Below are 27,431 nucleotides of genomic sequence, written 5' to 3'. Positions count from 1 at the left end.
CATGGAACCCCTAGCATGGAACCCCTGGCATGGAACCCCTGGCATGGAACCCCTGGCATGGAACCCCTGGCATGGAACCCCTGGCATGGAACCCCTGGCATGGAACCCCTGGCATGGAACCCCTGGCATGGAACCCCTGGCATGGAACCCCTAGCATGGAACCCCTGGCATGGAACCCCCTGGCATGGAACCCCTGGCATGGAACCCCTGGCATGGAACCCCTGGCATGGGCATGGAACCCCTGGCATGGAACCCCTGGCATGGAACCCCTGGCATGGAACCCCTGGCATGGAACCCCTGGCATGGAACCCCTGGCATGGAACCCCTGGCATGGAACCCCTGGCATGGAACCCCTGGCATGGAACCCCTGGCATGGAACCCCTGGCATGGAACCCCTGGCATGGAACCCCTGGCATGGAACCCCTGGCATGGAACCCCTGGCATGGAACCCCTGGCATGGCATGGAACCCCCATGGAACCCCTAGCATGAACCGCTGGCATGGAACCCCTGGCATGGAACCCCTGGCATGGAACCCCTGGCATGGAACCCCTGGCATGGAACCCCTGGCATGGAACCCCTGGCATGGAACCCCTGGCATGGAACCCCTGGCATGGAACCCCTGGCATGGAACCCCTGGCATGGAACCCCTGGCATGGAACCCCTGGCATGGAACCCCTGGCATGGAACCCCTGGCATGGAACCCCTGGCATGGAACCCCTGGCATGGAACCCCTGGCATGGAACCCCTGGCATGGAACCCCTGGCATGGAACCCCTGGCATGGAACCCCTGGCATGGAACCCCTGGCATGGAACCCCTGGCATGGAACCCCTGGCATGGAACCCCTGGCATGGAACCCCTGGCATGGAACCCCTGGCATGGAACCCCTGGCATGGAACCCCTGGCATGGAACCCCTGGCATGGAACCCCTGGCATGGAACCCCTGGCATGGAACCCCTGGCATGGAACCCCTGGCATGGAACCCCTGGCATGGAACCCCTGGCATGGAACCCCTGGCATGGAACCCCTGGCATGGAACCCCTGGCATGGAACCCCTGGCATGGAACCCCTGGCATGGAACCCCTGGCATGGAACCCCTGGAACCCCTGGCATGGAACCCCTGACATGGAACCCCTGGCATGGAACCCCTAGCATGGAACCCCTGGCATGGAACCCCTGGCATGGAACCCCTGACATGGAACCCCTGGCATGGAACCCCTGGCATGGAACCCCTGGCATGGAACCCCTGGCATGGAACCCCTGGCATGGAACCCCTGGCATGGAACCCCTGGCATGGAACCCCTGGCATGGAACCCCTGGCATGGAACCCCTGGCATGGAACCCCTGGCATGGAACCCCTGGCATGGAACCCCTGGCATGGAACCCCTGGCATGGAACCCCTGGCATGGAACCCCTAGCATGGAACCCCTGGCATGGAACCCCCATGGCATGGAACCCCTGGCATGGAACCCCTGGCATGGCATGGAACCCCTGGCATGGAACCCCTAGCATGGAACCCCTGGCATGGAACCCCTGGCATGGAACCCCTGGCATGGAACCCCTGGCATGGAACCCCTGGCATGGAACCCCTGGCATGGAACCCCTGGCATGGAACCCCTGGCATGGAACCCCTGGCATGGAACCCCTGGCATGGAACCCCTGGCATGGAACCCCTGGCATGGAACCCCTGGCATGGAACCCCTGGCATGGAACCCCTGGCATGGAACCCCTGGCATGGAACCCCTGGCATGGAACCCCTGGCATGGAACCCCTGGCATGGAACCCCTGGCATGGAACCCCCCATGGAACCCCTGGCATGGAACCCCTGGCATGGAACCCCTGGCATGGAACCCCTGGCATGGAACCCCTGGCATGGAACCCCTGGCATGGAACCCCTAGCATGGAACCCCTGGCATGGAACCCCTTGCAAGGAACCAATGGCATGGAACCCCATGGAACCCCTGACATGGAACCCCTGGCATGGAACCCCTGGCATGGAACCCCTGGCATGGAACCCCTGGCATGGAACCCCTGGCATGGAACCCCTGGCATGGAACCCCTGGCATGGAACCCCTGACATGGAACCCCTGGCATGGAACCCCTAGCATGGAACCCCTGGCATGGAACCCCTGGCATGGAACCCCTAGCATGGAACCCCTGGCATGGAACCCCTGGCATGGAACCCCTAGCATGGAACCCCTAGCATGGAACCCCTGGCATGGAACCCCTGGCATGGAACCCCTAGCATGGAACCCCTGGCATGGAACCCCTGGCATGGAACCCCTGGCATGGAACCCCTAGCATGGAACCCCTAGCATGGAACCCCTGGCATGGAACCCCTGGCATGGAACCCCTGGCATGGAACCCCTGGCATGGAACCCCTGGCATGGAACCCCTGGCATGGAACCCCTGGCATGGAACCCCTGGCATGGAACCCCTGGCATGGAACCCCTGGCATGGAACCCCTGGCATGGAACCCCTGGCATGGAACCCCTGGCATGGAACCCCGGGCATGGAACCCCTGGCATGGAACCCCTGGCATGGAACCCCTGGCATGGAACCCCTGGCATGGAACCCCTGGCATGGAACCCCTGGCATGGAACCCCTGGCATGGAACCCCTGGCATGGAACCCCTGGCTTGGAACCCCGGGCATGGTACCCCTGGACATGGAACCCCTGGACATGGAACCCCTGGCATGGCACCCCTACCATGGAACCCCTGGCATGGAACCCCTGGCATGGAACCCCTGGCATGGAACCCCTGGCATGGAACCCCTGGCATGGAACCCCTGGCATGGAACCCCTGGCATGGAACCCCTGGCTGAGAAACTTATCAAATCTTCATAAAACGTTCTTTCTTCATCTCTAATATATCCTGTTCATTCTCACTCTAAATTCTCCTTCTGGTTCATCGGAGCTTCAAATTTGCACTGGTGTGGTCTATTTGTGTTCTTTGTGGGAAAAACTTTGTCGTAACTAATTTGTCGATGTCTGTGAGTATTTTGTATGTTGTGAATGTATCTCCTACATTTTTCTTCCCTCTGACAAAATGTGTGATGTGTGAAAGTATAGCACCTGTGCTGATGTAGGTGTTGTTGACACCTGTATGAGGTAATTCATACTGGCGTCGCTTATCTCCTTTAATGATTATGTAGATCTCTCTCTCTCTCTCTCTCTCTCTCTCTCTCTCTCTCTCTCTCTCTGTGTGTGTGTCTCTCTCTCTCTCTCTCTCTCTCTCTCTCTCTCTCTCTCTCTCTCTCTCTCTGTCTGTCTGTCTGTCTGTCTGTCTGTCTGTCTGTCTGTCTCTCTGTCTGTCTGTCTGTCTGTCTGTCTCTCTCTCTCTCTCTCTCTCTGTCTGTCTGTCTGTCTCTCTGTCTGTCTGTCTCTCTCTCTCTCTCTCTCTCTCTCTCTCTCTCTCTCTCTCTCTCTCTCTCTCTCTCTCTCTCTCTCTCTCTCTCTCTCTCTCTCTCTCTCTCTCTCTCTCTTCTACCGTGTTATTATTATTGGCAGTTGTAAGTTTTACACTTAACATTGACCAACATAACATAGATACCATCACGAAGTTGCTGTAGATTTGTCAGATGCACATTTATACTGCAGATTTACTGATTCGCCACATCCCAAAGATTTACTTGAAATTTTAACCTTACCATCTGCATGTCGCAGCAGAAACAGCGATTCCCAGACCAGGCGACGTTTTTCCAGTCATCAACTGTCCAGTTTTGGTTATCCTGTGCCTACTGTAGCCTCAGTTTCCTGTTCTTAGCTGACAGGAGAGGAACTCAGAGTGGTCTTCTGGTGTTGTACTCCATCCACTTCAAGGTTCGTTCAGAGAAACTCTTCGGAAATACTTAAATCTTCTGGTCTGTCTGGCACCAAGAATCATTCCACAGTCAGAGTTACTTTGATCACATTTCCTCCCCATTCTAATGTTCAATATGAACAACAACCGAATCTCTTGACCATGTCTGCATGCTTTTAGGCATCGAGGTGCTGCCACGTGTGACTGGATGGCCAGTTATTTGCATTAACAAGGCATACAAATGTACCTAATAAAGTGGCCAGTGAGACGTGTAGTGAGGAGGGTGAAGGAGGAGGTCCGTCACTGCCATCACGACGTCACTGCTTCTTACTGACGCTACTCATTCAACGACTCAACACTTGGCGAGGTTGTGTGTGTGTGTGACCTGGAAGGTCACTAACATATTGTACCAAGTCACAAGTATATTTTACCGTGTCAAAATATACCACACCAGGTCACAATACCTCACAAGTTACGTATACCTCCCAGGTCACAGTATGTCTCACTAGGTCACAGTATATCTCACCAGGTTACAGAATGCTTCATCAGGTCACAAAACACACCACCAGGTCACAAAACACTTCACCAGGTCACAAAACACTTCACTACGTCAAAAACACTTCATCAGGTCACAAAACACTTCACTACGTCACAAAACACTTCACCAGGTCACAAAACACTTCACTACGTCACAAAACACTTCACCAGGTCACAAAACACTTCACTACGTCACAAAACACTTCACCAGGTCACAAAACACTTCACTACGTCACAAAACACACCACCAGGTCACAAAACACTTCACTACGTCACAAAACACTTCACCAGGTCACAAAACACTTCACTACGTCACAAAACACACCACCAGGTCACAAAACACTTCACCAGGCCACATAACACTTCACCAGGTCACATAACACCTCACCAGGACCCAAAACACTTCACCGGATCACAAAACACTCCACCAGGTCACAAAACACTTCACCAGGCCACATAACACTTCACCAGGTCACATAACACCTCACCAGGACCCAAAACACTTCACCGGATCACAAAACACTCCACCAGGTCACAAAACACGTCATCAAGTCACAAAACACTTGACCAGGTCACAAAACACTTAACCAGGTCACAAAACACTTCACTACGTCACAAAACACACCACCAGGTCACAAAACACTTCACTACGTCACAAAACACTTCACCAGGTCACAAAACACTTCACTACGTCACAAAACACACCACCAGGTCACAAAACACTTCACTACGTCACAAAACACTTCACCAGGTCACAAAACACTTCACTACGTCACAAAACACACCACCAGGTCACAAAACACTTCACCAGGCCACATAACACTTCACCAGGTCACATAACACCTCACCAGGACCCAAAACACTTCACCGGATCACAAAACACTCCACCAGGTCACAAAACACGTCATCAAGTCACAAAACACGTCATCAAGTCACAAAACACTTGACCAGGTCACAAAACACTTGACCAGGTCACAAAACACTTCACCAGGTCACGGTATATCCTCTAGGTAAGAGGGACACATGTATAAGCAAGGAGGAGAGGCGTGATAAACCTTATGTGTTGAGGTCATAAGGGTCAGAGTGCCGCTTCACCTCTTGTTTACACGTCTCCCGTGTAAACATGTGTAAATTATTCCCTCATTTACATAAGATGTGGGGGAGGGGGAGAGGGGGGAGGGGGAGGGGGAGAGGGAGAGGGAGAGGGGGAGGGTGGGGGGGAGGGGGAGGGGGAGGGGGAGGGGGAGAGGGAAGGGGATGTAGTTGTGAGTGGTGAAGGCGAATGGTGAGTAGTAAGGGATGAGAGTGAGAGTGCGAGTGAAAGTGAGAAGAGTAAGAGTGAAAGTGAGGAGCTAGAGTGAGTGAGGAGTGAGGGTGAGAGTGCGAGTGAAAGTGAGAAGAGTAAGAGTGAAAGTGAGGGTGAAAGTGAGGAGCTAGAGTGAGTGAGGGTGAGAGTGCGGATGAAAGTGAGAAGAGTAAGAGTGAAAGTGAGGGTGAAAGTGAGGAGCTAGAGTGAGTGAGGAGTGAGGGTGAGAGTGCGGGTGAAAGTGAGAAGAGTAAGAGTGAAAGTGAGGGTGAAAGTGAGGAGCTAGAGTGAGGAGTGAGGGTGAAAGTGAGAGTGAGTGTGAGAGTGAGGGTGTGAGAGTGTGAGAGTGAGGGTGTGAGAGTGAGTGTGAGAGTGTGAGAGTGAGTGTGAGAGTGAGAGTGAGAGTGAGTGTGAGTGTGAGAGTGAGTGTGAGAGTGAGAGTGAGAGTGAGTGTGAGTGAGTATGAGAGTGAGTGTGAGAGTGAGTGTGAGAGTGTGAGAGTGAGAGTGAGTGTGAGAGGGATTGTGAGAGTGAGAGTGAGTGAGAGTGTGAGAGTGAGTGTGAGAGGGAGTGTGAGAGTGAGAGTGAGTGTGAGTGTGAGAGTGAGTGTGAGAGAGAGTGAGTGTGAGAGTGAGAGCGAGAGTGAGTGTGAGAGTGAGTGTGAGAGTGAGTGTGAGAGTGAGTTTGAGAGTGAGTTTGAGAGTGAGTGTGAGAGGGAGTGTGAGAGGGAGTGTGAGTGAGTGTGAGAGTGAGTGTGAGAGTGAATGTGAAAGTGAGTGTGAGAGTGAGTGTGAGAGTGAGTGTGAGAGTGAGAGTGTGAAAGTGAGTGTGAGAGTGAGTGTGAGAGTGAGTGTGAGAGTGAGTGTGAGTGTGAGAGTGAGAGCGAGAATGAGTGTGAGTGAGTGTGAGAGTGAGTGTGAGAGCGAGTTTGAGAGTGAGTTTGAGAGTGAGTGTGAGAGGGAGTGTGAGAGTGAGTGTGAGAGTGAATGTGAAAGTGAGTGTGAGAGTGAGTGTGAGAGTGAGTGTGAGAGTGAGAGTGAGTGTGAAAGTGAGTGTGAAAGTGAGTGTGAGAGTGTGAGAGTGAGTGTGAGAGTGAGTGTGAGTGTGAGTGTGAGAGTGAGAGTGAGAGTGAGTGTGAGAGTGAGTGTGAGAGTGAGAGTAAGAGTGAGTGTGAGAGTGAGAGTGAGAGTGAGTGTGAGAGAGCGAGAGTGTGAGTGTGAGTGTGAGTGAGTTTGAGAGTGAGTGTGAGAGGGAGTGTGAGAGTGTGAGAGTGAGTGTGAGAGTGAATGTGAAAGTGAGTGTGAGAGTGTGAGAGTGAGAGTGAGAGTGAGTGTGAAAGTGAGTGTGAGAGTGAGTGTGAGAGTGAGTGTGAGAGTGAGAGTGAGTGTGAGAGTGAGTGTGAAAGTGAGTGTGAGAGTGAGTGTGAGAGTGAGTGTGAGAGTGAGAGTGAGAGTGAGTGTGAAAGTGAGTGTGAGAGTGAGTGTGAGAGTGAGTGTGAGAGTGAGAGTGAGTGTGAGAGTGAGTGTGAAAGTGTTACAAAAAACGCGATTCTAAAAGCTTAGAGATCTCCAGTAAATACTAGAAAGGACTGCCCTTCTAGCATCCAGCCTGTTACTGGGTTTTCGTAACAAGTAGTCAGTATCCTTGTCCAATTATCCATTAAAATTCAGTATGATTCAATAGTGCTTCAGGATTACAACTGGTAGGCTACTAACTAGAGAAATTAAAATTTAATAAATTTATTAAGTCTAGAGGTATATTATCAAATTAAATTAAATTAATCACAGTAATCAAAATAATTTCACTTCTCTCAAGTACAATATTATTGTGCTGAAGGCACATATCACATTTATAATTCTTAAGTACCGTCTGGTACATAAACATTTAATAAGATATTACAAATATATACAAGTAAGTATGTATGTAAGTGCTCTAAGTAGTTCACTATGTCTCAAGACTCGACTAGACTTAAACAAGTGACTGACAAAGTCCTCAAATAAACTAACTTCTTGACCGACTGGCAACCAGAACAGTCTGCTTGAACAATAAAAAGAATGCTAAGCCCAATAGCAATATAACAAGCGACTGCGACACAGAATCAGGAACAAGGAGATAATATAACGACACTAAGTAGGGACCATCTGCAGATCCTCCACAAAAGTCACAAAACTCCCATACTACTGAATCTAAGTTCAGCATAAGAAAATCCCCGACTGTGATAATACACAGAAACCAGTACAAATTAGGTGAGAATCTAAAGCTCAGGACCTGAGATGTTTCGAGTGTCTATGTGACACACAACCTCAGTACAACGTCGAGAATCACTAAGTCTATACAATGTTTTGTGAACAGAGTTCTACAGAACTAACAAGAATAATGAGACAGACAATCTGTCCAACCACGAAGAGAGTCTAGAGCAGACTGAATACTTCAGGCGAATTGAGAACACCCCCCCTCGATCACGTGATAGCTCCGTGGACAACTGCAGCTCAGAAGCCAGCAGTATAACGAGCTACAAGCGATAATTACAGTAGTTTGACAATCAAGACTTGACCTGAGCACTTAATATGTTACATCCTAACAACATAAGTCAAATAATAATATAAAGCAATACATTTACGATTTAGCTATTATCGCAATATAAAATTATATGAAAAGGTAATATACATTATATATATATACATAATAATCATTGTAACCCATTCAGGGGTTGCAACAGAAAGTGAGTGTGAGAGTGAAAGTGAGTGTGAGAGTGAGTGTGAGAGTGTGAGTGAGAGTGAGTGTGAAAGTGAGTGTGAGAGTGAGTGTGAGAGTGAGTGTGAGAGTGTGAGTGAGAGTGAGTGTGAAAGTGAGTGTGAGAGTGAGTGTGAGAGTGAGTGTGAGAGTCAGATTGAGTGTGAGAGTGAGTGTGAAAGTGAGTGTGAGAGTGAGTGTGAGAGTGTGAGTGAGAGTGAGTGTGAAAGTGAGTGTGAGAGTGAGTGTGAGAGTGAGTGTGAGAGTCAGATTGAGTGTGAGAGTGAGTGTGAAAGTGAGTGTGAGAGTGAGTGTGAGAGTGTGAGTGAGAGTGAGTGTGAAAGTGAGTGTGAGAGTGAGTGTGAGAGTGAGTGTGAGAGTCAGATTGAGTGTGAGAGTGAGTGTGAAAGTGAGTGTGAGAGTGAGTGTGAGAGTGAGTGTGAGAGTGAAAGTGAGTGTGAGAGTGAGTGTGAGAGTGAGAGTGAGTGTGAAAGTGAGTGTGAGAGTGAGTGTGAGAGTGAGTGTGAGAGTGAGAGTGAGTGTAAGAGTGAGTGTGAAAGTGAGTGTGAGAGTGAGTGTGAAAGTGAGTGTGAGAGTGAAAGTGAGTGTGAGAGTGAGTGTGAGAGTGAGTGTGAGAGTGAGTGTGAGAGTGAGAGTGAGTGTGAAAGTGAGTGTGAGAGTGAGTGTGAGAGTGAGTGTGAGAGTGAGAGTGAGTGTGAGAGTGAGTGTGAAAATGAGTGTGAGAGTGAAAGTGAGTGTGAGAGTGAGTGTGAGAGTGAGTGTGAGAGTGAGAGTGAGTGTAAGAGTGAGTGTGAAAGTGAGTGTGAGAGTGAGTGTGAAAGTGAGTGTGAGAGTGAAAGTGAGTGTGAGAGTGAGTGTGAGAGTGAGTGTGAGAGTGAGTGTGAGAGTGAGAGTGAGTGTGAAAGTGAGTGTGAGAGTGAGTGTGAGTGTGAGAGTGAGTGTGAGAGTGAGAGTCAGAGTCAGAGTGAGTGTTATTCCGTGTTCAGTAATGTTATACGGTGTTCAGTAACGTTATCCGGTGTTCAGTAATGTTATCCCGTCTTCAGTAATGTTATCCGGTGTTCAGTAATGTTATCCCGTGTTCAGTAATGCTATCCCGTGTTCAGTAATGTTATCCCGTGTTCAGTAATGTTATCCGGTGTTCAGTAATGTTATCCTGTGTTCAGTAATGTTATCCCGTGTTCAGTAATGCTAACCCGTGTTCAGTAATGCTATCCCGTGTTCAGTAATGTTATCCGGTGTTCAGTAATGTTATCCCGTGTTCAGTAATGCTATCCCGTGTTCAGTAATGTTATCCCGTGTTCAGTAATGTTATCCCGTGTTCAGTAATGTTATCCGGTGTTCAGTAATGGATTCCCGTGTTCATTAATGTTATCCGTGTTCAGTAATGTTATCCGGTGTTCAGTAATGTTATACCGTGTTCAGTAATGTTATCCGGTGTTCAGTAATGTTATCCGGTGTTTAGTAATGTTATCCGGTGTTCAGTAATGTTATCTGGTGTTCAGTAATGTTATCCGGTGTTCAGTAATGTTATCCGGTGTTCAGTAATGTTATCCGGTGTTCAGTAATGTTATCCGGTGTTCAGTAATGTTATCTGGTGTTCAGAAATGTTATCCGGTATTCAGTAATGTTATCCGGTGTTCAGTAATGTTATCCGGTGTTCAGAAATGTTATCCGGTGTTCAGTAATGTTATCCTGTGTTCGGTAATGTTATCCGGTGTTCAGTAATGTTACCGGTGTTCAGTAATGTTATCCGGTGTTCAGTAATGTTATCCTGTGTTCAGTAATATTATCCGGTGTTCAGTAATGTTATCCGGTTTTCAGTAATGTTATCCTGTGTTCGGTAATGTTATCCGGTGTTCAGTAATGTTATCCGGTGTTCAGTAATGTTATCCGGTGTTCAGTAACGTTATCCGGTGTTCAGTAATGTTATCCGGTGTTTAGTAACGTTATCCGGTGTTCAGTAATGTTATCCGGTGTTCAGTAATTTTATCAGGTGTTCAGTAATGTTATCCGGTGTTCAGTAATGTTATCCGGTGTTTAGTAATGTTATCCTGTGTTCGGTAATGTTATCCGGTGTTCAGTAATGTTATCCGGTGTTCAGTAATGTTATCCGGTGTTCAGTAATGTTATCCGGTGTTCAGTAATGTTATCCGGTGTTCAGTAATGTTATCCGGTGTTCAGTAACGTTATCCGGTGTTCAGTAATGTTATCCGGTGTTCAGTAATGTTATCCGGTGTTCGGTAATGTTATCCGGTGTTCAGTAATGTTATCCGGTGTTCAGTAATGTTATCCGGTGTTCGGTAATGTTATCCGGTGTTCAGTAATGTTATCCGGTGTTCAGTAATTTTATCAGGTGTTCAGTAATGTTATCCGGTGTTCAGTAATGTTATCCGGTGTTTAGTAATGTTATCCTGTGTTCGGTAATGTTATCCGGTGTTCAGTAATGTTATCCGGTGTTCAGTAATGTTATCCGGTGTTCAGTAATGTTATCCGGTGTTCAGTAATGTTATCCGGTGTTCAGTAATGTTATCCGGTGTTCAGTAATGTTATCCGGTGTTCAGTAATGTTATCCGGTGTTCAGTAATGTTATCCGGTGTTTAGTAACGTTATCCGGTGTTCAGTAATGTTATCCCGTGTTCAGTACCACTTACCGGGTAGAAGATTAATACAGTCGTTCAACAGTTGGTATCTTCATTGATAAAATATTTCGCCTTCACAGTAAGCTTCTTTAGTCTAATACAAAAGTAAGTGTCGTGTGGAGGCGGCAGGTTACATAATAAACATGTCCCAGTGTTTCCCATCTATCTTAATCTTCAACTTTGTTAACATTTTATACCATTTTCAACAACACATGACAGGGATGCTGAAGGAAGGAGGCGAAGCTCGAAGTAAGACTGTTACCGTCCCTCTTCCTGTGAGGAAGAGGACCTTCGTATCAGTCTTTGTCGACGACCCCACAATATACAAGGAACTCTCCTGGATAGAAGACAACGCGGAAGACTGGCAAGCATGAATGAAGACTCTTATGGTGGGCAATGAAAAATAACAAACCATACCACGGGTGAGGATAGAACCCGCGCTCAGCGAGTCTCAAAACCCCAGACCGTCGCGTTAGCCACTGCAATCGTGTCATTACGATTTCGTGAGAAATAACATGATTTTCAGTGGTGACAGATTTCAACCACACAGCTACGGAAAGACTGAAGAACTTAAAAGGCTGGATACAAACCCCAGAAGGACCATATCATAGAACAAAGCATGATGTAAAATAATTTCCGATGGCCGGTCATTTAAAGAACGTAGAAACGCAAAGGGCCAGAAAGGCTGGAGAGATTGACAGGGCGCAACACAAACCTCGCCACCTCTGGAGGACAAGACAAAATCCTAAAGGAGGTCTTGCAGGATAGCAAAGGAGAATCAGGCTATACTTTGGGTAGTGTCAGCAGGTTTGTAGATGAATGGTTCAGAGAACCGACATGTTGTTGAATTAGACACATGTGCAACTCTTGGGTATCTATTCAAGATTGATGGACTGACCACGTCGACTCAAGGCTGAGGGACTGATTACCTCATTCTCCTCCTGTTCTTCAAGTTTCTCCTTTGTATGGACTGATGAAGCCACTGTGTGGCGAAACGTTTCCTCAATAAAGATACCCAATAGTTGCACATGTGTCTAATTCAACATGTCGGCTCTCTGAACCATTCATCTACAATCCTGTCAGACACTGCAACTTCTTGGGATCTTAATACTTGGAAATTCTTCACTTGCCTAACCCTTGGGCACGACCTACCTCCACATTGGACAAATGTGGCACCACCTACGACTGCTGCACCTCTCCTGTCTACGGTTTATAAGCTGCTTCTCCGCTCATATGCCGTATTCTATTCAAGATTGATGGATTGACCACATCGACTCAAGGCTGAAGGACTGATTACCTCATTCTCCTCCTGTTCTTCAAGTTTCTCCTTTGTATGGACTGATGAAGCCACTGTGTGGCGAAACGTTTCCTCAATAAAGATACCCAAGAGTTGCACATGTGTCTAATTCAACAGTATCAGCAGGTGCTTGCTGCTCGCTAGGACGATCTTGACACACGAACAGGTGAAGGCTCAAGTCCCCGGCCGTAGTTCTGTTGATTTCACCGAGAGGCTTCACCAGGACTTGACTCGGTTGTACACACTACCGTGACTGATGTAACTAAACTCTCTGGAATCTGACCTGTACCTGGATGATGACTCTTCCACTCGACTTCAGATTTCTAATGGTGGTGGGCACTCTCATGAGAAAGATACACATAATAATAATAATAATAATAATAATAATAATAATAATAATAATAATAATAATAATAATAATAATAATGTCTATTAACCACCGGAAATCCCTCCCATTATCTCTGTGAACAGTCTTTATCACCTCCAAAGACTACTCGGAAGATAGTATGTCACTCAGAAAACTCCAGATGTCACGCAGAGCACTCCAAATGTCAATCAAAGAACCCTAGCTAACCACTCACAGCTCTCCAAATACCACTCACAGCTCTCCAAATACCACTCACAGCACTCCAAAATCAGTGAGAGAACTCAAATACTACTCACAGCACTCCAAATACTACTTAGAGCACTCCAAATACCACTCACAGCACTCCAAATACCACTCACAGCACTCCAAATACCACTCACAGCACTCTAAATTCACTGAGAGCACTTCAAATGCCCCATTACAGCCAGAATGGCTGCCAGAGCGCCAAAAACATCCAAGAAAATACCATCATCTCCGGCGCCATCGTTGGAGATAGCTAAAAATCCCCCCACGATCTGCGGGATCCCCACACTCACTCCAGTGAAACACATTAATGTTGGGGAAGAGTGCGTGTGAAGGTTAAAAATGTAGGTGTGTGAACGTTAAAGCCGAAGGTGTGTGAACGTTATGCCTGCAGGTGTGTGAATGTTTCGCCTGCATATGTGTGAATGTTATGGCTGTAGGTTTGTTAACGTTATGCCTGCAGATATGTGAATGTTATGGCTAAAGGTGTGTGAACGTTATGCCCGCAGATGTGTGAGGGTTATGGCTGTAGAAGTGATCATTATAGCTGAAGGAATGATCGTTATTGTAATGGGGTGTACACTAGCTGCCTCATTCAAGGCAAGAGAGATTACTGAGCTGGAAAAGGTACGGAGAACTTTCACTGCTCGCATACACCCGATCAAGCAACTGAACGACTGGGGAGGCTTGAAGTCTCTTCACCTGTATTCCTTGGAACGTAGGCAAGAAAGGTACATTATAATTTACACCCAGAAAATCCTTGAGAGACTGGTCCCAAATCTGCACACCGAAATCACTCCGTGTGAAAGAAAGAGATATAGCAGACGTAGGAAGGTATCACCAGTGAATACCAAGGGGTGCAACGATTACACTGAGAGGAGGGTTGCTGAATGTCAGAGGTTCCCGACTCTTCAACGCCCTCTCTTCGTACATGAGGGGAATTACCACCAAAATCTCTGGCTGTCTTCAAGAGTAAACTGGACAGATTCCAGTGCCAGGAACTGACCAGCCCGGCACCGGCCTCTTGCTTGATCTGGCCTTGATCCACAAGGAGGCCTGGTCTGGGCCCGGGCCGCAGGGGCGTTGACCCCCATGAAGCATTTTTCGGGTACCTTTCAGCGTTACCTGACTCTCCCCAGGTCTATACCTTACTCAGAGTCACCTGAACCTGATTTTTGCGCTAATGGCACTTTATGAGCGAAACAACACGTAAATACAAAATTTTTTGCTGCATTTGTAAACAGGGAAGGATACAACTATATAAATAGAGAGAGAGAGAGAGAGAGAGAGAGAGAGAGAGAGAGAGAGAGAGAGAGAGAGAGAGAGAGAGAGAGAGAGGCCACATCACTCAGGTGACCCAAGATTTTTGTTCATTAATCAGGTTATGCAAGGGAGCTGGTTTAAATGGCTTCTGAGGGCAGGGAAGGTAGAGGTGTGCCACCAGTGATGACTCTGCTAACAGTGCTGGCAATGCCAAGAGTGCTGGCATCACCAACCTTGTAAACACTGAGATACGAGGCAGTGAGAGATTCTCTTAAGTTTCCTCTCCCTCTTCATCCCTGCTCCTCTACTATCTCTGCTGCTTCCCTTATCACATAATCTCACAGAATTTCTATTATTACCCAGTAATCCTACCTCATTCTGCCTATAACTGGTATCCCCATCGCAAATCAAATAGTTCCCGTTGTTTAATTTTATTTTACCATATTTCATTCGTTTCGCACAAAACCCCATATCTCTAACCACATCTAGTTTCAGGCCCTAACAGCGCCCTTCACTGAACTAGCCAGTGCTTCACCCCAGCCCTACATAAATGAACCCCATCCCTAGCATACACGTCATTTTTGCTATAGAATTGGTCCCAGTCGTCCATGAATGGCACTGCAATATCTTTACAATATTTGTCCAGCCAACAACTGATACCAATTTCTCTGAACATCCATTCACTTCCAACTCCTTTTTTTTGAGCAAAATGCCATATATTACAGGGTACCCTCCCTTCTTCCTAATTATGTCTATTGCTGCCCTATACCTGCTAACCAAATCCTCACTTCTACACTTGCCTACATCGTTATGTCCAGCACTGAGGCCTATAATGGGATCGATTCCATTGTCACCCACAGTGCGGTTAAGACGGTTAACAAAATCCTTTATCCCAGCCCCAGGAAAGCAAACCCTCTGTCTCCTGATCCTATCCTCCAAGCAGAAAGGCCTATCCATGTACCTAATCTGACTGTCTCCAACAAGCACAATGTTCTTACCTTCCTTGGTGTAGTTCATCGTGTCATTCCCAGTAATCCACTCACATTCGTCAGCAGCACGGAGAATGAGTTGAAGGTTTGCACAGCAGTCTCCTGGATCTTCCTCGTTTCTACCTCACCTTCCTTCCTTCCTTTTGATCTTCAGCGGCGTTTCTTCCTGTCTAATCCCTGTCTAGCTACGTTCCTTCCTACCCAAACCTGTCCAGGTACTTTCCCTGAACTGTGAGCATTCACAACAGGAGGATTACCATGAGTACTCATGTTTTCCTCAGTCAGTGGCCGTATGTCTCTCGCCTGGCCTCCTTAACCTACTGGCGGAGTTGCTTGATGAACAGCATCGCTGGTACCTTCCACAGAGAATTCGCAAGGAACGTCCTCACCACTCTACCTTTGATGGCACTACCAAGAGTGTTCACACTGTCCCCATGTTGTCTTCACACTTTTCTCATGTTGTCTTCACACTGTCCCCATGTTGTCTTCACACTTTTCTCATGTTGTCTTCACACTGTACTCATGTTGTCTTCTGTGTTCCTGTTCTCATCAAATATCCTCATATTGTTCTTTTTACATGTTCACTGCGTGCTCATCACGTGTTCATCACGTGTTCATAACGTGTTCATCATGTGTTCATAACGTGCTTATCATGTGTTCATAACGTGTTCATGTGTTCATAACGTGTTCATAATATGCTATAACGTGTCTATAATGTGTTCATGACGTGTTCATAACGTGTTCATCATGTGTTCATAGCGTGTTCATCATGTGTTTATAGCATGTTAATCATGCGTTCATAAAGTGTTCGTCTCATTTTTTTACTTCTGATTACTTCTTACTTGTTAATTGATGTAACTAATCTAACGATAACGAAGTGTGTTCAGTTTGTTCCTCAGACACCAAGTCGGTGTTCTTTTTCTAACTAGGATATGTTCAGTTTGTTCTTCAGACACGTAGACAATGTTCTCGACCTAACCACAGTGTTCTCTCTCTTTTTGCAGAACCTGAAAAACCAGATCATGACAACGAACCTCTGGGTAGAACAGGTGAGTTGTTCTTCGAGTTAGAACACACCTGAGAACACTTATCAATATTTCTTCTCCACAAGTAGCCCTTGGCCTTTGATTTTGCTCTATTACTCCCGTTGAGCTGCTCAATAAAGTTCAAAATACCCGTCTTTGATGTAGTCAATAAAGTCCTAATTAACCACTGCAGGTACTCCATGTAATCCTAATTAACCACTTCATGTAGTCAATAAAGTCCTAATTAACCACTTCATGTAGTCAATAAAGTCCTAATTAACTACTTTATGTAGTCAATAAAGTCCTAATTAACTACTTTATGTAGTCAATAAAGTCCTAATTAACTACTTCATGTAGTCAATAAAGTGCTAATTAACCACTTCATGTAGTTAATAAAGTCCTAATTAACCACTTCATGTAGTCAATAAAGTCCTAATTAACCACTTCATGTAGTCAATAAAGTCCTAATTAACCACTTCATGTAGTCAATAAAGTCCTAATTAACTACTTTATGTAGTCAATAAAGTCCTAATTAACTACTTCATGTAGTCAATAAAGTCCTAATTAACTACTTCATGTAGTCAATAAAGTCCTAATTAACTACTTCATGTAGTCAATAAAGTCCTAATTAACCACTTCATGTAGTCAATAAAGTCCTAATTAACTACTTTATGTAGTCAATAAAGTCCTAATTAACTACTTTATGTAGTCAATAAAGTCCTAATTAACTACTTCACGTAGTCAATAAAGTCCTAATTAACTACTTTATGTAGACAATAAAGTCCTAATTAACTACTTTATACAGTCAATAAAGTCCTAATTAACTACTTTATGTACTCAATAAAGTCCTAATTAACTACTTTATATAGTCAATAAAGTCCTAATTAAGTACTTTATGTAGTCAATAAAGTCCTAATTAACTACTTCATGTAGTCAATAAAGTCCTAATTAACTACTTTATGTAGACAATAAAGTCCTAATTAACTACTTTATGTAGTCAATAAAGTCCTAATTAACTACTTTATGTAGACAATAAAGTCCTAATTAACTACTTTATGTAGTCAATAAAGTCCTAATTAACTACTTTATGTAGACAATAAAGTCCTAATTAACTACTTTATGTAGTCAATAAAGTCCTAATTAACTACTTTATGTAGTCAATAAAGTCCTAATTAACTACTTTATGTAGACAATAAAGTCCTAATTAACTACTTTATGTAGTCAATAAAGTCCTAATTAACTACTTTATGTAGACAATAAAGTCCTAATTAACTACTTTATGTAGTCAATAAAGTCCTAATTAACTACTTTATGTAGACAATAAAGTCCTAATTAACTACTTTATGTAGTCAATAAAGTCCTAATTAACTACTTTATGTAGTCAATAAAGTCCTAATTAACTACTTTATGTAGTCAATAAAGTCCTATTTAACCACTTCCTTTTTAAATAACTAAATTCATCTGAGTCTAAAGCCATCCATTTAGACATACAAATATGAGTTATTCAGATTTAGACACGTGATACATTTACATTTAGACCTTGAGGCCATGAGACGTCAGTCTTTGAGATGTCAGTCTTTGAGATGTCAGTCTGAAATGTCAATCTTTGAGATGTCATTCTTTGAAATGTCAGTCTTTGAGATGTCAGTCATTGAGAGGCCAATCTTTGAGATGTCAGTCTGAAATGTCAATCTTTGAAATGTCAGTCTTTGAGATGTCAGTCTTTGAGATGCCAGTCTTTGAGATGTCAGTCTTTGAGATGTCAGTCTTTGAGATGTCAGTCTTTGAGATGTCAGTTTTTGAAATGTCAGTCTTTGAGATGGCAATGTTTGAGATGCCAGTCTTTGAGATGTCAGTCTTAAGATGTCAATCTTTGAGATGCTATTGTTTGAAATGTCAGTCTTTGAGATGTCAGACTTGAGATGTCAGTCTTTGAGATGTGAGGCTGTGTCACAGCAACACGCATCACAGTTCATTAATAAGAATCGTTTTTTTTCTTACCTTGATATTAATGGATCATAAAGTTCATAGTTGATATATTAAACACCTGTACATCACCTGCGTTTCTGTGTTCTGGAGAATTTTCGCCAACCAGAGGTTCAAGAGAAGGCAACCTGACGGTTGTGCCTTGTGGCACATGAGAAGGGAAGCGAGTATTCTCCATATAATAATGCCAAGACTCTGCTTTCAGTGTGCTATCTACCAGTGGCCTAGGAACTCTCCTTTCAGTGTGCTGTCTACCAGTGGCCTAGGAACTCTCCTTTCAGTGTGCTGTCTACCAGCTGGCAAAGGAATTCTGCTTTCACTGTGATATCTACCAGCTGGCCAAGGAACTCTGCTTTCAGTATGCTATCTACCAGCTGGCCAAGGAATTCTGCTTTCACTGTGATATCTACCAGCTGGCCAAAGAATTCTGCTTTCAGCGTGCTGTCTACCAGCTGGCCAAGGAATTCTGCTTTCACTGTGATATCTACCAGCTGGCCAAAGAATTCTGCTTTCAGTGTGCTATCTACCAGCTGGCTAAGGAACTCTGCTTTCACTGTGACGTCCTGGTGTTTGCTGACCTCTGTTTCCAATAAGGAACAAAGTCTCACAATAGGTGAATCAGTTCTCAGAGATGTTGGCGAGGACAGTGACCACTGATCGACTCTCTCATGAAAAGTAAGTGTCGAATAATGCCATCAAGTATCCTTGTCAGTTCTGAGAACCTGGATACACCATTAGTCTTAACTGCACATTGGTATAGTTGGAGGTAATGAAGAATATTGAAGAATACTGAGTGGTGAGGATATTCACCAAATACACTCGTAGTGAAAATTTTAGCCGATTTATCTCAGCCAAAAAAAAATCTGCGAGACAAGTGAGCTTTAAAATAAATATACGGACTATTATTTCCACACGAAAGTCCTCTTCTTTAGTCGTTGTTCCACTTTATAGGAACATGGCAATCTCTTATCACAGGTCCAACACCCGGTGTAAGGTTTCTGCCCGGTCATAACCAGCCAACTTCTGTGAGATATAGTAGTGTGTGGTACATAGCTTCAGCCTCTTCGCACAATACTTTGAAATTTTGGAAGTGTGTGTGTTGTTGCAGGGATCGAGTCACAACTCCTGGCCCCGCCTCGTCACTGTGTGTGTGTGTGTGTGTGTGTGTGTGTGTGTGTGTGTGTGTGTGTGTGTGTGTGTGTGTGTGTGTGTGTGTGTGTGTGTGTGTGCATGTGTGTGTGCGTGTGTGTGTGCGTGTGTGTGTAATATTGCCTGTGTATGGCACTACCTGTGTGGCACTACCTGTGTGGCACTACCTGTGTGTGGTACTGCCTTGGATATTAACAGTTTTAACAACTACAGAGAAGACACTAATGAGATCAGAGGGGCAGCGTCTCCGTGTAACAAACACATCTCTGAAACATATAGTGGGTAACTGGCATGTGGGAGAAGCACTTCACGAAACTTGAACCCCAGAACGAACGCCCATCATCAACGGTGCCCCAGAACGAACGCCCATCATCAACGGTGCCCCAGAACGAACGCCCATCATCAACGGTGCCCCAGCATTGCACTTAACTAATTTCGCTCACTCCAACTTATTGCCGGCGATAAAATTCTGCAGCTTGGTGAGCACATTCCCGCGGACAGTGGCGGGCAGTGACTCTGGGTACAGAGTTTCCTCTCTCACAAAGTCATCTTTCAGATACCTAACATAAACAAGGAAAGTGTCCACGAGACTAACATCTCTTGATTCATTCAACTGAAGGACGAAGTGGTGACTTGCTTTCATTTCCGCCGCGACCACTTGATACAAGAGGTCCTCACTCATCTCAAAGATACTGGTACTCACCGTAGTGTGTGAAAGTGACATATGGTCCATCTCTCTCACTTATTACTTCCCGAGGATAAGTATTACTGTCAGATGACCAAAAGCTTCAGCTGTGGGTCATCATATGACTAAAACCCGCGTCAGGAAAGAATTGTCCTGTTTCCTGACAAACATTACCTAACCTTACTATCACTGTGTCTACTAGACCTGACTTGGCGAGATCCTCTCCGACTGTATGGGACTTGTTAGACTCAGCAATACTAAAAGTAGCAGTGTGATGACAGACTACAAGTGTGACGCCACTTGTCTGAGTAAGTGACCACTTGACTCCACAAAGGAAGGTGTCAGTGCCGCTTCTGTCAAAGAAATCGTTTTCCTTTCCCGATACCTCTGCAATGGTTCTTTATGCTGTCTGCACTAAGGACGTTATTGCAAAGAACACATTGATATAAGCTGAATTACCCCCAGAGGGATAATCATCCCCCATAGGGATAATCATCCCCCAGAGGGGTAATTATCCCTGTAGGGATAATTATCTTTCCGGGGAATAATTACCCCTCTGAGAGATAAGTATCTCTCTAGGGGATAATTACCCCTATGGGGGATTATTGCCTCTTTGGGTGATAATTAACCCTAGGTTAATTATCAGTCTTCTAAATCATTAGTAAGTCGAACCCACGAGAGATTTTAACTTTTTCAAGATAAACTGAATGACCATTGTCTTTCCTAATACCTCTATTATCCTCCTAAACTCATTAACACCCCACACTGCCCCCATCACCCCACAACCTTCCACCAACACCCCAACCCACCTTCCTAACCATTCCTCCCCATCCCCCCACATTCTCTCACCCTCGCACAGCTCTCCTACACTTTACCCTCTCTCCCCATCACCTACCATCACCCACCAACCCATCTTCACCATTCCCCTCTCCTTTGACACCTGCCTTCGTCACATTCAGTCCTCCCACACTCTCCCGCGGTCTCCTACACTCTCCCACACTATCCTACACTCTCTTACACTCACTTACACTCTTCTGTACTTTCCCACGCACTCTTACTCTCTTTTTTTACACTGGGTTTTACAAGCTTAAGTTAAGGTTCGTAAATAATATTTACAAGCTAAGAACTGTTACCTTCATCAGCTCATTTGAAAGCCTTTTTATCGTTATGAGATATACAAATAGGGAACAGGATAAATCTCTCTCTCTCTCTCTCTCTCTCTCTCTCTCTCTCTCTCTCTCTCTCTCTCTCTCTCTCTCTCTCTCTCTCTCTCTCTCTCTCTCTCTCTCTCTCTCTCTCTCACTCTCCCACATACTGAGAATAGTTCTCCCACAGTACTGGTACGACTACAAGCTCATCTGGGACCCTGACGAGTACGGAGGAGTGAAGATGCTTCACGTGCCTTCAGATCATATCTGGAGGCCTGATATTGTACTCTACAACAAGTGAGTACTTTCACACATCTCTACCCAATGTACATCTCTTCACCTAAATGTGTACCTATTGATGTGCAGTGTACCACTTAATGTGCAGTGTTCCTCTTGATGTACAGTGTACCTATTAATGTACAGTATACCTCTTGATGTACATGTGTACCTCTTGATGTACATGTGTACCTCTTGATGTACATGTGCACCTCTTGATGTACATGTGTGCTTGTTGATGTACATGTGTACCTCTTGATGTACATGTGTACCTCTTGATGTACATGTGTACCTCTTGATGTACATGTGTACCTCTTGATGTACATGTGCACCTCTTGATGTACATGTGTGCTTGTTGATGTACATGTGTACCTCTTGATGTACATGTGTACCTCTTGATGTACATGTGTACCTCTTGATGTACATGTGCACCTCTTGATGTACATGTGTGCTTGTTAATGTACATGTGTACCTCTTGATGTACATGTGTACCTCTTGATGTACATGTGTACCTCTTGATGTACATGTGTACCTCATGATGTACATGTGTACCTCTTGATGTACATGTGTACCTCATGATGTACATGTGTACCTCATGATGTACATGTGTACCTCATGATGTACATGTGTACCTCTTGATGTACATATGTACCTCTTGATGTACATGTGTACCTCTTGATGTACATGTGTATCTCTTGATGTACATGTGTACCTCTTGATGTACATGTGTGCTTGTTGATGTACATGTGTACCTCTTGATGTACATGTGTGCTTGTTGATGTACATGTGTACCTCTTGATGTACATGTGTACCTCTTGATGTACATGTGTACCTCTTGATGTACATGTGTACCTCTTGATGTACATGTGTACCTCTTGATGTACATGTGTACCTCTTGATGTACATGTGTACCTCTTGATGTACATGTGTACCTCTTGATGTACATGTGTACCTCTTGATGTACATGTGTACCTCTTGATGTACATGTGTACCTCTTGATGTACATGTGTACCTCTTGATGTACATGTGTACCTCTTGATGTACATGTGTACCTCTTGATGTACATGTGTACCTCTTGATGTACATGTGTACCTCTTGATGTACATGTGTACTTGATGTACTCTTGATGTACATGTGTACCTCTTGATGTACATGTGTACCTCTTGATGTACATGTGTACCTCTTGATGTACAAGTGTACCTCTTGATGTACATGTGTGCTTGTTGATGTACATGTGTACCTCTTGATGTACATGTGTACCTCTTGATGTACATGTGTACCTCTTGATGTACATGTGTACCTCTTGATGTACATGTGTACCTCTTGATGTACATGTGTACCTCTTGATGTACATGTGTGCTTGTTGATGTACATGTGTACCTCTTGATGTACATGTGTACCTCTTGATGTACATGTGTACCTCTTGATGTACATGTGTACCTCTTGATGTACATGTGTACCTCTTGATGTACATGTGTACCTCTTGATGTACATGTGTACCTCTTGATGTACATGTGTACCTCTTGATGTACATGTGTACCTCTTGATGTACATGTGTACCTCTTGATGTACATGTGTACCTCTTGATGTACATGTGTACCTCTTGATGTACATGTGTACCTCTTGATGTACATGTGTACCTCTTGATGTACAAGTGTACCTCTTGATGTACATGTGTGCTTGTTGATGTACATGTGTACCTCTTGATGTACATGTGTACCTCTTGATGTACATGTGTACCTCTTGATGTACATGTGTACCTCTTGATGTACATGTGTACCTCTTGATGTACATGTGTACCTCTTGATGTACATGTGTGCTTGTTGATGTACATGTGTACCTCTTGATGTACATGTGTACCTCTTGATGTACATGTGTACCTCTTGATGTACAAGTGTAACTCTTGATGTACATGTGTACCTCTTGATGTACATGTGTACCTCTTGATGTACAAGTGTACCTCTTGATGTACATGTGTACCTCTTGATGTACAAGTGTAACTCTTGATGTACATGTGTACCTCTTGATGTACATGTGTACCTCTTGATGTACAAGTGTAACTCTTGATGTACATGTGTACCTCTTGATGTACAAGTGTAACTCTTGATGTACATGTGTACCTCTTGATGTACATGTGTACCTCTTGATGTACATGTGTACCTCTTGATGTACATGTGTGCTTGTTGATGTACATGTGTACCTCTTGATGTACATGTGTACCTCTTGATGTACATGTGTACCTCTTGATGTACATGTGTACCTCTTGATGTACATGTGTACCTCTTGATGTACAAGTGTAACTCTTGATGTACATGTGTACCTCTTGATGTACATGTGTACCTCTTAATGTACATGTGTACCTCTTGATGTACATGTGTACCTCTTGATGTACATGTGTACCTCTTGATGTACATGTGTGCTTGTTGATGTACATGTGTACCTCTTGATGTACATGTGTGCTTGTTGATGTACATGTGTACCTCTTGATGTACATGTGCGCTTGTTGATGTACACGTGTACCTCTTGATGTACATGTGTGCTTGTTGATGTACATGTGTACCTCTTGATGTACATGTGTGCTTGTTGATGTACATGTGTACCTCTTGATGTACATGTGTACCTCTTGATGTACATGTGTACCTCTTGATGTACATGTGTACCTCTTGATGTACATGTGTACCTCTTGATGTACATGTGTACCTCTTGATGTACATGTGTACCTCTTGATGTACATGTGTGCTTGTTGATGTACATGTGTATCTCTTGATGTACATGTGTACCTTTTGATGTACATGTGTACCTCTTGATGTACATGTGTACCTCTTGATGTACATGTGTACCTCTTGATGTACATGTGTACCTCTTGATGTACATGTGTACCTCTTGATGTACATGTGTACCTCATGATGTACATGTGTTCCTCTTGATGTACATGTGTACCTTTTGATGTGCATGTGTACCTCTTGATGTACATGTGTACCTCTTGATGTACATGTGTACCTCTTGATGTACATGTGTACCTCTTGATGTACATGTGTACCTCTTGATGTACAAGTGTAACTCTTGATGTACATGTGTACCTCTTGATGTACATGTGTACCTCTTAATGTACATGTGTACCTCTTGATGTACATGTGTACCTCTTGATGTACATGTGTACCTCTTGATGTACATGTGTACCTCTTGATGTACATGTGTACCTCTTGATGTACAAGTGTACCTCTTGATGTACATGTGTACCTCTTGATGTACATGTGTACCTCTTGATGTACATGTGTACCTCTTGATGTACATGTGTACCTCTTGATGTACATGTGTACCTCTTGATGTACATGTGTGCTTGTTGATGTACATGTGTACCTCTTGATGTACATGTGTACCTCTTGATGTACATGTGTACCTCTTGATGTACATGTGTACCTCTTGATGTACATGTGTACCTCTTGATGTACATGTGTACCTCTTGATGTACATGTGTACCTCTTGATGTACATGTGTACCTCTTGATGTACATGTGTACCTCTTGATGTACATGTGTACCTCTTGATGTACATGTGTACCTCTTGATGTACATGTGTACCTCTTGATGTACATGTGTACCTCTTGATGTACATGTGTACCTCTTGATGTACAAGTGTACCTCTTGATGTACATGTGTGCTTGTTGATGTACATGTGTACCTCTTGATGTACATGTGTACCTCTTGATGTACATGTGTACATGTGTACCTCTTGATGTACATGTGTACCTCTTGATGTACATGTGTACCTCTTGATGTACATGTGTACCTCTTGATGTACATGTGTGCTTGTTGATGTACATGTGTACCTCTTGATGTACATGTGTACCTCTTGATGTACATGTGTACCTCTTGATGTACAAGTGTAACTCTTGATGTACATGTGTACCTCTTGATGTACATGTGTACCTCTTGATGTACAAGTGTACCTCTTGATGTACATGTGTACCTCTTGATGTACAAGTGTAACTCTTGATGTACATGTGTACCTCTTGATGTACATGTGTACCTCTTGATGTACAAGTGTAACTCTTGATGTACATGTGTACCTCTTGATGTACAAGTGTAACTCTTGATGTACATGTGTACCTCTTGATGTACATGTGTACCTCTTGATGTACATGTGTACCTCTTGATGTACATGTGTGCTTGTTGATGTACATGTGTACCTCTTGATGTACATGTGTACCTCTTGATGTACATGTGTACCTCTTGATGTACATGTGTACCTCTTGATGTACATGTGTACCTCTTGATGTACAAGTGTAACTCTTGATGTACATGTGTACCTCTTGATGTACATGTGTACCTCTTAATGTACATGTGTACCTCTTGATGTACATGTGTACCTCTTGATGTACATGTGTACCTCTTGATGTACATGTGTGCTTGTTGATGTACATGTGTACCTCTTGATGTACATGTGTGCTTGTTGATGTACATGTGTACCTCTTGATGTACATGTGCGCTTGTTGATGTACACGTGTACCTCTTGATGTACATGTGTGCTTGTTGATGTACATGTGTACCTCTTGATGTACATGTGTGCTTGTTGATGTACATGTGTACCTCTTGATGTACATGTGTACCTCTTGATGTACATGTGTACCTCTTGATGTACATGTGTACCTCTTGATGTACATGTGTACCTCTTGATGTACATGTGTACCTCTTGATGTACATGTGTACCTCTTGATGTACATGTGTGCTTGTTGATGTACATGTGTATCTCTTGATGTACATGTGTACCTTTTGATGTACATGTGTACCTCTTGATGTACATGTGTACCTCTTGATGTACATGTGTACCTCTTGATGTACATGTGTACCTCTTGATGTACATGTGTACCTCTTGATGTACATGTGTACCTCATGATGTACATGTGTTCCTCTTGATGTACATGTGTACCTTTTGATGTGCATGTGTACCTCTTGATGTACATGTGTACCTCTTGATGTACATGTGTACCTCTTGATGTACATGTGTACCTCTTGATGTACATGTGTACCTCTTGATGTACAAGTGTAACTCTTGATGTACATGTGTACCTCTTGATGTACATGTGTACCTCTTAATGTACATGTGTACCTCTTGATGTACATGTGTACCTCTTGATGTACATGTGTACCTCTTGATGTACATGTGTACCTCTTGATGTACATGTGTACCTCTTGATGTACAAGTGTACCTCTTGATGTACATGTGTACCTCTTGATGTACATGTGTACCTCTTGATGTACATGTGTACCTCTTGATGTACAAGTGTAACTCTTGATGTACATGTGTACCTCTTGATGTACATGTGTACCTCTTGATGTACATGTGTACCTTTTGATGTACATGTGTACCTCATGATGTACATGTGTTCCTCTTGATGTACATGTGTACCTTTTGATGTACATGTGTACCTCTTGATGTACATGTGTACCTCTTGATGTACATGTGTACCTCTTGATGTACATGTGTACCTCTTGATGTACATGTGTACCTCTTGATGTACAAGTGTAACTCTTGATGTACATGTGTATCTCTTGATGTACATGTGTAACTTTTGATGTACATGTGTACCTCTTGATGTACAAGTGTAACTCTTGATGTACATGTGTATCTCTTGATGTACATGTGTAACTTTTGATGTACATGTGTACCTCTTGATGTACATATGTACCTCTTGATGTACATGTGTACCTTTTGATGTACATGTGTACCTTTTGATGTACATGTATATTTCATGACCCACATGTATACGTCTCGCATAGTGCATGTATACTTCTTGTATGGTCATGTATACTTATTGTATGGTGTAAGTATACCTCTTGTATGGTGTGTGTATACACTAGTACATGTGCATTTGTCCCAGTAATAATACATATACATCATCAAGACACGTGTCGTGATGCAACATTTCCAACATACACGTGTTGCATGGTCGCTTTTTTGCTC

At 44.2% G+C, this 27,431-nt stretch overlaps 1 protein-coding gene across 1 annotated transcript in view; it reads left to right on the top strand.

Annotated features, from left to right (window-relative positions):
• Positions 1–27,431, top strand: part of LOC128684080 (acetylcholine receptor subunit alpha-like) — a 1,252,714-nt gene that overhangs the window by 534,648 nt on the left and 690,635 nt on the right. The window contains exons 2-3 of the mRNA XM_070090806.1: positions 16,204–16,248; positions 21,380–21,489. Of these exons, the coding sequence (XP_069946907.1) occupies positions 16,204–16,248; positions 21,380–21,489 (155 nt within the window). The remainder of the gene's footprint in view (positions 1–16,203; positions 16,249–21,379; positions 21,490–27,431) is intronic.

This window comes from Cherax quadricarinatus, chromosome 3 (genome assembly GCF_038502225.1).
Source record: "Cherax quadricarinatus isolate ZL_2023a chromosome 3, ASM3850222v1, whole genome shotgun sequence".
NCBI lineage: Eukaryota > Metazoa > Arthropoda > Malacostraca > Decapoda > Parastacidae > Cherax > Cherax quadricarinatus.
Note: the sequence above shows the minus strand (reverse complement) of the source record. Positions and strands in the feature narration are given on the sequence as shown.